This window comes from Castor canadensis, chromosome 12, assembly GCF_047511655.1.
Source record: "Castor canadensis chromosome 12, mCasCan1.hap1v2, whole genome shotgun sequence".
NCBI lineage: Eukaryota > Metazoa > Chordata > Mammalia > Rodentia > Castoridae > Castor > Castor canadensis.
The window spans coordinates 22,912,068-22,924,164 of NC_133397.1; the positions used below are offsets into that span (position 1 = coordinate 22,912,068).

At 54.2% G+C, this 12,097-nt stretch overlaps 1 protein-coding gene across 1 annotated transcript; it reads left to right on the plus strand.

The window, feature by feature from the left end:
• The first annotated feature begins 3,954 nt into the window (after positions 1–3,954).
• On the plus strand, positions 3,955–11,988 carry Emilin1 (elastin microfibril interfacer 1). The gene is made up of 8 exons (XM_020154521.2): positions 3,955–4,619; positions 5,498–5,623; positions 6,103–6,323; positions 7,689–9,620; positions 9,988–10,104; positions 10,514–10,531; positions 10,688–10,825; positions 11,235–11,988. Exons 1-8 carry the CDS (start codon positions 4,450–4,452, stop codon positions 11,564–11,566), a joined length of 3,054 nt encoding a protein of 1,017 aa, XP_020010110.1. The 5' UTR covers positions 3,955–4,449; the 3' UTR covers positions 11,567–11,988.
• The last annotated feature ends 109 nt before the right edge of the window (positions 11,989–12,097 follow it).

Consider the following 12,097-nt stretch of genomic DNA (forward strand, 5'->3'; position numbering starts at 1 on the left):
TTCACCGAGATTCTGCCACTGGGAAAAGAAATTCCTATTCCTCTTATCTCCATTCTACATTCTGTGCAGGACTGTGGACTGCAGTAGATTGTCCTAGAGTCAGGGACAAGAAGGAAAGGATTTATTTTAGAAGCACCCAGAAATGTCCTTCACCTCCACGAACTTCCTGTGCCTAGGTTAGCAAGTCTTTATCAGCCTTGAATGGGTCATTTGGCCTAGTGCCTGGAAGAACTAAGATTAAAAAAAAAAAAAGTGGTATCTGAGGCTGAACTAGACTCAGCTAAGGACAGCTTGAGAAAACCCTGGATGGAAAAGTATGTGGGAAGTATGACAGGTGAAACATCATCGTGAAGGGATTTGGGAAGAGAGATGCAGTGCACTTATGGAGATTAATTTCTGATTAGTGTGATATATTCAAGAAGAGAACATAAGGCCAGGTTTAGACTCCAGAGTTAGAAAGTGACGAGACCTGGGAAAAGGGAAACTGGGCCCTGGGTCCAGGGAAGTGTACTTCGAAAGTATTATATCTGGAGGACTGTTTGGAAGGAAAAAATGTGTGTGCGTTTGGGGAGCAGTGGACTTTGGCTCAAGACTCCCAACAAGTTTGAATTCCCATCTGGGTTGACATAACACAGGCCGAATTCACTTGATTCCCCTTTTCTCCTAATATTCAGTCCTCTGGTAAGGGCTGTTAAATGCTGATTCCCTATAGTTTGCCAGCCCTGGGATCATGGGCTCATTGCTCAGTCAGTAATGATTGAATGACTGAGTTACTTACCTAGTATGGCCAGGATTTCCCACTGGCACAAGATCCTTGGAAATCCCTCATCTTGGAGAGGTTATAAAATAGACCCAGTCCTAGTGCTTCAGGAGCTTATCCTTTTTTGGTGTCAACAATTCTTGCCAGTTGCTTTGAAAACCTGTGGCTGCCTACCAATGCCACCACCACGATGCTACTGCCACCATTGCCACCACCACTTTCCAACCTGAAGTTTCAATTGCAAGCTGTTTGCCTACCCTCAGGGCAGCGAGGTGAATTGTCCTCCCCAGTGACCCCAGAGCCACTGATGTACTTGAGATCTCACAAACACTCATGGTAGCTCTTAGGTCTTGGCTCCTGATTACAAGGCCAAATGAAACACAACCTACCCATTGCAGTTATTTCAAAGCCAACATTTTTTACTTGACACACTTAAACTGTACAACAGGAGAGGGAATGGGTGGCAACTGGGCAGTGACAAGTGGCTGAGATTTTTTTAAGTTTGCCAGAGGCCTCCTGAAAAAGGGGAGTAAGAAGAATACAGAGAGAAAACCAGGCAGCAGCCAGAGCAATCCAGAGGGGAAGTGGGCTGGCTTTCTGCCAGTGCCATCGCCAGGGCCTGGAACTGACGCAGACACCAGGGACAAAGCTACAGCTTTCCACTGACAGATTGTTGAAATTAAGATCGCCTGTGAACATTTCCTTTAAGTCTCCCTGTGTGCTAGTCCCCAGACCTCTAAGGGCAGCCATGAACTTTCACTTCTTTTGATTCCAGTATTTATTTTCACCACTCTGACTTTGTACAAACATTTCTTCCAGGCATCAAGGTCATATTTTAGGCCAGAGGACATCAGAAGCAGAGGCAGGTTACCTAGAGCCACATTAAAGATGTGGTGGTATCTATTTTCATGGCTTCCAATTACCCCCCACCCCTTCAGATGGTTCCCAGAAACCAGGTTTACATATCTAACTATCTCCTGGATATTTATTTCCACTAGAATGTGTGTTACTCTCATTTTAATTCAGTATGTCTGAACTAGGTCATTTCTCTTTCCTCTAAACCTGCTTCTTGGGGCTGGGGATGTAGCTCAAGAGGTAGAATGCCTGCCTAACAAGCAGGTACCAGTACCAGTACCACCGAAACAAACAACAAAAGCCCAGCTCTTCTTTCCAACCTCCCTATCATAGCTCAAACTCTGGAGTCTTCTCTGGTGTCTCCTTTCATATGGTCCCTCACTACCATTTGCCAAGCAGTCACATCTTTCCTTTTTGTTTGTTTGTTTGTTTGTTTTTGGCAGGGCTTTGCAGTTGTAAAGCAGGCACTTTACCACTTGACCCACACCTCCAGTCCATTGTGCTTTGGTTATTTTAGGGATTAGGTCTTATGAAGTATTTGCCTAAGCTGGCTTCGAACCATGATCCTCACAAGTAGCGCAGGTAACAGGTGTGAGCCAGCACTTGGCCTACAATCTTTGCTTTTCATGGTCACTGTCTCCACTACAGCCTGTCTATATCACTTTGCAATGCAGATTTTGGAAGGGGCTCTACATAACAAACAGACTGCCAGTGGCGGCAGGGGATTTGGTCAAAGTTATAATATTAGTTGGGGGGAAGTTGGGACTAGATTCCTTGTACCCTGACACCCTGTCCTTTGGTCATTGGTCCCTTCTTTCTGTGTATGTATATGCTTCTCTACTCCAAACCTTGAAATCGGACCTCTTTACCAGTCACTTGAGCCTCTCCCTAATTTGCTCACAATCTCTCTTGACTTCTGCCTGTTTTCGTCCTAACATACAAGAGCTAACATATAATGAACATTTACAATGTTTCAACCACTATTCTAAAATGCTTTGCATGTATTAACTTCCTCAGTCCTCACAGCCCTAGGATGGAGAGTACTATTATTATCCCTATGTTACAGAGGAGAAACCGAGAGCCTGAAATCTCTGCCCTTTCCTTCTGTTCATTCCCTCCCCCCTCTGCCCAACACTGTTCAAGTTCTCTCTTTTACAGCAGCTCTTCTCTGACTACCCCAGCAGCCAGCTGTCTCTCCCTTTCTCTTAGCCAGAACACACATCATCCCTTTGTCCTGGCCTCTTGGCAGTTGGTCTGTCCTGCCTTGTGGTGGCTCTCTGGGGGCTGTGTCCCATTCCCCAACAACCTGAGTTGTTCCTTAATTGACAATGACTGAGTCTTAGATACACCTTTACAACAGAGGCACCTCAGTGTGCCTGACCCACAGCATTCTGTCTCTTTTCTGTCTAGTACTTTAGCTTCTTTCTCCCCACAGCAAAGTCCCGCTCAGTAAAGGCTGGTCCAGAACACAGCTGGTGGAGGAGGCCAGGCTTACAGGTCAGACATCTCACCACCAGCTTTCAGGCCAGGCTGAGGGTTCTTGGCCTGCTGAAGAGAGGGAACTTGCTTGTCAGGCCAAGGATGAATAGGTCCCGATTTACCATCACTACCACCCATCCCAGTTATACTTGACCTTTACCAGGACAAGCCTGAGGCTTGTAATCACTTGGCCCTTTAGGAAGGAGGTTCTTTCTCTTCTTGCCATATCCTCTCCATTGCTTGACAGAAAACTGTTCCCCATTTCCTGATTCCTGTCTTCCTCTTCTGTCTTCCCTGGATTTCCTGCCTGCACCAATGGAGTCACTTTCCTTTTCCTCCCTGGCCCAGGAGCCCTTTCTCTTCTCCTTTTTCCTGAGTCACTTACCTGGGTATTTAGAATCTAATCTCAGCCCTACTATTGACTTGCTGTGTTACCTTGGACGAGTTACTTTCTGGGCCTCAGTGTTCACATCTCTAAAGGAGGCAGCCAGACCAGATGGTGAGTGAGGTGCTACTAAGCCCCGCACATTCATTCTCCCCTGCTTCTCTTGCTCTCCCCTCTTTCTCCCCTTCATTCTCCCACTGGAAGCTGCCCTGGCCCAAGAGAACTGGGACTCTGGCTCCTATTCCCTGTCCCAGTCACCAGCCCTGGGCCTCCTGTCTAGTTTTGGCCCTGACTCCATGTGGCCTGTCTGAGAGGCTGGCCCCAAGCCCGGCGGCAACTCCACATTTCTCTATTTTTCGTTTTTTTTTTCTCTCTTTCCCGGAGTTAACTAGAAGCAGATGTGGCGCACGATGGTTGGAGAGGTGGGGGGAGGAAGGGGGAGGCTGGACCGCCAGCCAGACAGGGGGGAAGGGAGGGGACTGAGAGGAGAGGGAGGAGGCCGGCCCGCCCCACAGTCACTCTTGCGCCTCTGAACAGCCACAGGGGCAAAGCCCTGTCACCCCCAGGATCTGGTCATCAGGGAAAAGGACAGGGAGACTAGAAATGGGCCAGCTGGGGCCAGGGGGTGGAGGCTCAGGAAGCAGCATCTGAGAGGGGTAGGGGCCAGGCATAGGAGGCCAGGGGCGCAGAGAACAGACTCCCCTCAGAAGTGCAGAAGAGGAGAGCGGAAGGAACCGAGGGAGGGACAGACAGGAGCCTTAGGAGGAAAGAGAAGGGGGAGAGGGGTCAAGCCCAGCAGCCAAGGAGGAGGCGTGTGGCTGGGGGCTGCCAGCAGGAAGCCGGGGACAGGACTGGCCCAGTGTGCTATCCCCTGGATCAGCGGCATACCCCAGGGCCCAGCAGAGGCGCCAGTGGTGTGATCCCGCCAGGCCAGGATGTGCCTCTGAGGGCCACAAGGAGCACCCCCGCCATGGCCCCCAGCACCCTCTGGAGCTGCTATCTCTGCTGCCTGCTGACTGCAGCCACAAAGGCTGCCAGCTACTCTCCTCGAGGTTACAGCCTCTATACAGGGGGCGATGGGGCCCTCAGCCCTGGGGGACCCCAGGCCCAGAGCGCTCCACGGCCTGCCAGCCGTCACAGGTAAGAGTCTGCCTCCTGGCCTAGGGAGGAGGTGGGTGGGAAGGTAGGTATGCTGACCACCGTAATGCAGGAAAGAGTTGTCCCCTTATATGTCCACCTTCCTGTGGGGCCTGTTCCAGGGTAGCCTACAGGGTATCATCTGTCACCTCCTTCCCCATTGGGTCCTACAGATTGGTGCCCAGGGACTCGAAAGCCTGGGGAGAAGAGTCATGGGCCAGCTTCCTGCCGGCTGCCAGCAGCATGCCAGCCCTGGATCTTCAGGCAGACCTTTTGTCCTTTTCTAGGGCATCCTTAGCCCCATGCAGTAATCCGTAACTCTGACACCACTCCTGGTCTGCTCCCTTGGGCTCTCCAGCCGGCCACAAATCAAAGGCCAGTATGAATGGGGCCAAGAGGGCACTCCTGCAAGCCCCAAGGGAGGCAGAGCTCATCAATGTGGCTTATTCTCTACTTAACCCTGAGCTCGATCCAGGTCTGCCCCATTCTCTCCCCTGAGGTGTGGATGGAAGAGATGTATCCAGAGGATCATCCTCAGGGACGTTTCTGAGGATAACAAGCTGAGGATTGAGGCGGGGCCAGAAAGGGACATAAGTCACTTCGTGAATTCAGGGGTGGCACAGGACCCTAAAGCCATAAGGACTAACATGTCTCTGTTGTGGTTTTCCATTCTGTACCTCTTCCCATATTGAAAAATCTTTATCTGCTCCGGCTACACAGGAAAGCGTGGGGGGGGCTGCCGCTGCCAGAGCCCTGGCTCTTACTGGTCTCCAAGGGCCCTTCATCCTTTGACCCTTCCTCAACCCCTCCAGTAGCCCCTGGGTCCCTCATCTGGAGTGTGTGTCTCTGGTCCTTTGGTTCAGGTAGGGTTGTGCCTACAGGAACTGGTGTGCCTACGTGGTGACCCGGACAGTGAGCTGTGTCCTTGAAGATGGAGTAGAGACCTTTGTCAAGCCTGACTATCAGCCCTGCGGCTGGGGCCAGCCCCAGTGTCCCCGAAGCATCATGTGAGCACTCAGCACTGGGGAGGGCTCTCTGTGGGAGCTGGCAAGGGCAGCCTGGTGGCCTCCTAGGAAGTTTGTGTAAGGCAGGTAGCAAGAGACAGAACAGAGCTTCAGTCAGAGCCGTCTTGAGGAGACAGTGGGGCACAGCCACCTCCATACTTTTCTTGCCTTGAGCCCCCAGGCCTTCTCTGAACAGGGACATCCTCAAGGGGAGGAGCTCAAGGTTATAGTGCAGGGCAAGGGGAGGAAGAGCAGAGATTTGGCCCTTAGCCAAAAAGCTGACAGCTGTCAACTGAGCAAGGCCACATGCTGGCCAGAAAGGGGAACCCAGCCTGAGATACAGGCCTTGGCCACCTGAGATACAGGCCTTGGCCACCTGAGATACAGGCCTTGGCCACCAGCAGCTGCCCATCTCTGAGGACAGGGGCCAGAGTCACTAATAGCACAGGGAGAATACAGAATCCCCCCTCTACCTCTGCCAGGTACCGTAGCTTCCTCCGCCCTCGCTACCGTGTGGCCTACAAGACAGTGACAGATATGGAGTGGCGGTGCTGTCAGGGGTATGGGGGCGATGATTGTGGGGAGGGTCCTGCTTCAGCTCTGGGCCCTGCACCATCCACACCGCATCCTCGGCCCCGGCCTGCCCGCCCCAACCTTTCTGGCTCCAGTGCAGGCAGCCACCTCAGTGGACTAGGGGGAGAAGGTGAGTATGGGAGCTGCTGGTGAGGGAAGTGGGGAGTGATACTGGGTGGAAAACATGGGACCAGACTGCTGAGGAAAATCACTGTACTCTAAGAAGGGGACAGAAGGGAATTAATGAGGTCCCTGAGATTCCCTGAGAATTAATTAATTAATGAGGTCCCTGAGATTTGTGTGTGTGTGTGTGTGTGTGTGTGTGTGTGTGAGAGAGAGAGAGAGAGAGAGAGAAAAGAAGGCAGAATGTGCTCACGCACGCCCACATGTGGCCAAGGTCCTTCCTTGTTGAGAACAGCTGAGGGTGGAAGGGGAATTCCTTCGAGAAGCTCAGTCCATGGGGAAGACAGTTGAGACTACAAGTCCTAGCATGCACTGCATCTGACTACAGGTCCCAGGCCCCTCCGTGGCCTCTGGAGACTTCTGGTCCCAGAATGCAGCAGTCCCTGTTGTGGTCTTCACTCCTATGTGGGCACCACCTCGCACACCGGATGCACTGTTTTCCTTCGAAAGAGATAGCTATACTATAATTATGGAAACAGGAACTTACCACTGACTTTGACCAGCCAGCCAGAATCCCAGCAGGGCGTGCTACAGAGCCTCTTGTTTGTTTGTCTCAGTGGTGTTGTAGTGAAGTGCCCAGTCATTGCTACAGTGTAGTGTCCAAAGTGCCTCCCCCACATTCCCATTTTGGGCCATTTGACAGCCCTATGAGGGAGGACAGATAGTTATTTCATTTCCCAGATGAGGAAACAATTTTTTAAAAAGTCAAAAGACACTGAACAAGTAGAAAGGACCTGGACTTGATGGTGAGACAGATGATCTGGATTTGAAATTTGGTAGGACTACAGTGTGACTTAGGTGGTTGAGTGTTTGCCTAGCATGTGCAAAGCCCTGAGTTCAAACCCCACAACCACATAAAAAACTAACAAAAAACAACAAGAAATTTGACTTTGCCACTTGTTAAATTTATAATTCAAGGCCAGTTACTTAGTCTTCTCTGGTCTTATTTCCCAGACCATCAAATGGGAAGAGTTGAAATAGTATCTGCCCAGGGAAAAGTTGTAAAGAAAATGGAACCATGGTTCAAATTTGGCTTAGAGGCATTCAATAAATGGAGTTTCCTTTCTTTTTCTTTTTTTTTTTCCTGCAGTTATAGGGTTTGAACTCAGTGCCTTACACTTGCTAGGCAGGCACTCTATCACTTGAGCCATACTGCCAGCATGCCTTTCTTTTCTTGCTGAAATCACCCAAAGGAGAGGCAGAGCCATCTGGGCCTCTGGCTCTTATTAGAGCAGGGGTGAGCAAGGCCTAGGAAGGAGGTCCTGAGCTTTTAGGTCCAGCCCTTCTGTCTTCTGCCTTCCCCTATCTTCAGGTCCTGGGGAGTCAGAGAAGGTGCAGCAGCTGGAGCAGCAGGTACAGAGCCTGACCAAGGAGCTGCAAGGTCTTCGGGGTATCCTGCAGGGACTAAGTGGGCGCCTGGCAGAAGATGTACAGCGGGCTGTAGAGACAGCCTTTAATGGGAGACAGCAGCCAGCAGATGCAGCTGCCCGTCCTGGTGTGCATGAAACCCTCAATGAGATCCAGCACCAGCTGCAGCTCCTGGACAACCGTGTCTCCACCCATGATCAAGAGCTGGGCCACCTCAACAACCATCATGGTGGTGGCAGTGGTGGAGGTGGCCAGGCTCCGATTCCAGCTCCAGCCCCTCCTAGTCCCAGTGAGGAGCTGCTGCGGCAGCTGGAGCGGCGGCTACAGGAATCCTGCTCTGTGTGCCTGGCAGGACTGGACAGCTTCCGCCAGCAACAGCAAGAGGACAGGGAGCGGCTGCGAGCACTGGAGAAGTTATTGGCCTCTGTGGAGGAGAGGCAACGGCAGCTCATGGGACCTGTGGTGGGTGTGAGCCGCCAGCCCTCTCAGGAATGCTGTCCTCCAGAGCTGGGCGGGCGACTGGCAGAGCTGGAGCGGAGGCTAGATGTAGTGGCCGGCTCAGTGACAGTGCTGAGCGGGAGGAGAGGGACGGAACTGGGAGGAGCCACTGGACAAGGGGGCCACCCCCCAGGCTACACCAGCTTAGCTTCCCGCCTCTCTCACCTGGAGGACCGCTTCAACTCCACCCTGGGTCCATCAGAGGAGCAGGAGGAAGGCTGGCCTGGGGGATCAGGGGGACTGATCCGTTGGCTGCCTGCTGCTCAGGGCCGGCTAGAGAAGCTGGAGGGGCTGCTGACCAACATGAGTGGGGAGCTGGGTGGGCGCTTGGATCTGTTGGAAGAGCAGGTGGCAGGGGCTGTGCAGGCCTGTGGGCAGCTCTGCTCTGGGGCTCCTAGGGAGCAGGACTCTCAGGTCAGTGAGATCCTCAGGGCCTTGGAGCACAGAATGCAGGACAATGAGGGCCAGCTGCGGCTGGTGGGCTCAGGCCTGCACAAGGTGGGAGCAGCAGGGGAGACCCAGCAAGTCATGCTGGAGGGATTGCAAGGGGTTGTGGGCCAGCTCCAGGAGCGCATGGATGCACAGGAGGAGGCAGTTGCAGAGCTTACGCTGCGGCTGAATCTCACAGCATCACAGCTAGGCCAGTTGGAGGATCTGCTGCAGGCCCGTGGGGTTGAGGGCTGTGGGGCCTGTGGCGGTGTCCAAGAGGAGCTGGGTCGCCTTCGGGATGGCGTTGAGCGCTGCTCCTGCCCCCTGTTACCTCCACGGGGCCCGGGGGCTGGTCCAGGTGTTGGGGGACCAAGCCGTGGTCCCCTAGATGGCTTCAGCGTGTTTGGGGGCAGCTCAGGCTCAGCCCTTCAGGCCCTCCAAGGAGAGCTTTCTGAGGTCATTCTCACCTTCAGCTCTCTCAATGACTCACTACATGAGCTTCAGACGACTGTGGAGGGCCAGGGTGCTGATCTGGCTGACCTGGGGGCTACAAAGGACAGCATCATCTCTGAGATTAACAGGCTGCAGCAGGAGGCCACAGAGCACGTTACAGAGAGTGAGGAGCGCTTCCGAGGCCTGGAGGAGGGACAGGCACAGGCTGGCCAATGCCCTAGCTTGGAAGGTCGATTGGGCCGTCTTGAGGGAGTCTGTGAGCGGCTGGACACTGTAGCTGGGGGATTGCAGGGCCTACGAGAGGGCCTTTCCAGACATGTGGCTGGGCTCTGGGCTGGGTTACGGGAAACTAACAGCACGAGCCTGACCCAGGCAGCCCTGCTAGAAAAGCTGCTAGGGGGGCAGGCAGGCCTAGGAAGACGGCTTGGTGCCCTCAACAGCTCTCTGCTGGTCCTGGAAGACCGTCTGCAGCAGCTCAGCCAGAGGGACCTCACTGGTAAGGGCAAAGGGAGGTGGGGAGGGCATTTCCTTCTCCTCCCCCAGCCTCCTAACCCCAACAAGGAGCTTTGATCTCCTCTACTTCTTCCTTGCTCCAGCATGAATTGTGCCCCCCCCCATTTCCCTAGGAGTCAGTGTGTCCACAGCCATGATGCAAGGTTCTAGCTCCCTGCCCTTTCTCTTGTTGCTTAGATATGTCTGTAGGTGGAGGAAGGATGTGATTCTGTCAGCCAGGTATCCATCTCCCCATCAACCAACAAAACCACACTTGTTTTACCCATCTTCCTGGCCATAGAGCCACCACCTTCCTCATCCATTAGTAACTTCCTTTAGAACTCTTCTTCAACTTAGTTTTTTCATTACAGGGCCTTCCGGTGAGGCTGGGCCCCCAGGCCCTCCTGGGGCACAGGGGCCCCCAGGCCCTGCTGGACCTCCCGGACCTCCAGGCAAGGATGGACAAAAAGGGCCCATTGGACCACCAGGTATGTGGACCAAGACCTGTGCTATAACTAGGGTTGCCAACCACTTGGGTGGCCCTAGGCTTGGCATTTCAGAGAAGGGGAAATGGGTAAGGAATTGAGGTCTCCCAGTGTATGAGAGTGAAAAGATAGAGGAAAGTTACTAGGAGCTGGAATGGTCACTGTATTTGGCCTTTGGAAATGTTGGTCTCCTACTATATTGGAGATTAAAACTGAGTTACAAGGGCTATCTGGGGTGTGAAAGGCTGGGGTCAGGGCTCATGGCCTTGCAGTTGAACAGAATGGGCCCTGTCTTGATATCCCATTCCTGCTTTGAAACCCACCTAAGCATCTAGAGCAACACTCAGCAGATGTTTGCTGAATGACTTAGTAAGAGCTGTCCTTCTCATGGCTCTCTTTGCTCTTCCTACAGGTCCCCAAGGTGAACAGGGTAAGTTCTTCTCACTAGACTCTTAAGGGAGGAGAACTGAACTCAGGGCTGGAGGATGGAGGACCTGGGGCACCCTGGGTAAAGACCCCAGAGAAGAAGGTGGTCATCCAGCTCTGACTGAACATCCATTCTAACACCCACCCTACCCTCACCCAGGAGTGGAGGGGGCACCAGCAGTCTCTGTGCCCCGGGTGGCATTTTCAGCTGCCCTGAGTTTGCCCAGATCAGAACCAGGCACAATCCCCTTCGACAGAGTCCTGCTCAATGATGGAGGCTACTATGACCCAGAGACAGGTAAGTGGAGGAGGAGCTGGGTTGAGCACTTGGGGAAATGGGTGCAGCTGGGCACTGATACATTCTTGCCTCTTCACACAAGCTGAATCTTTTCATTCTAATTTGGGAAGACACCCCCCCCACCCCCTCCACTTGGTTTTTCTCACCGCAGCTAGGGCTGGAGGACTGGGTGGGGGTGGGAGGATATTCCCTTCACAGATCGTTATTGGGGCCTCCTTGTGCCCAGTCCCTGTTTTAAGTGTCTGGGGGTGCAGCAAAGAACATAGCATCCAATTCCCTGCGGCATGCTTTCTAGTGGAATCGAAGTGAAAGGACCTACGTGGTCCAGGAGTGCTGAACGGGCTCCCGGAAGCCTTCCTGGCCCTGGCCCTGGTCATTTTCCCTTCCTAACAGCTATCCTTATCCCCAGGTGTGTTCACCGCGCCACTGGCGGGACGCTACTTGCTGAGCGCAGTGCTGACCGGGCACCGGCACGAGAAAGTGGAGGCGGTGCTGTCCCGCTCCAACCTGGGTGTGGCCCGCATAGACTCCGGGGGTTACGAGCCCGAGGGCCTGGAGAATAAGCCGGTGGCCGAGAGCCAGCCTAGCCCGGGCGCTCTGGGAGTCTTCAGCCTCATCCTGCCGCTGCAGGCCGGGGACACGGTCTGCATCGACCTGGTCATGGGGCAGCTGGCGCACTCGGAGGAGCCGCTCACAATCTTCAGCGGAGCCCTGCTGTACGGGGACCTGGAACAGGCGTAGACCGACCCGCCGCCCCAGCCCAACTGTCTGCGCGGGCCACACTGCCAGCGCGGGCGGCTCCCGCCTGGGCCGGGGCGCAGTCTGGACACCGGCCCCGCCGCGGTACCGGCGCCCAGAGCGGCCGCTCCCCGCGCGGGAGCACGCCGGCTCCGGGACTTCAGCGTCTCCGCCTCCAGCCTTTTGGCGGGACAGTCGTCCCGTCCGGAACCCCTTCCAGGACCCAGAATGCGGAGCAGGAGCCGGTCCTCGCACCCTTTGCCCCCTCACCGGCCTATAGGGCTATTACCCGGCCCCAGGGCGCTCGCGAGCAGGCTCTGGCCCGCACCGCCATACTAAACTATGCAGGAATAAAGACACTTGTTTTTTTTTCTACAAAAACGTAACTATTCTGCTCCAGTAGGCGTTGTTGGGTAGGCAGGAGCACAGTGGCCCGGGACCCGACAGGAAGAGACGGAGGTTTCCGCCAGGGGGCGCTGGGCACGAGATCTCGCCGCCGGGTGCGTTCCGCGTCACGTGACGCGCCCGGCCCAC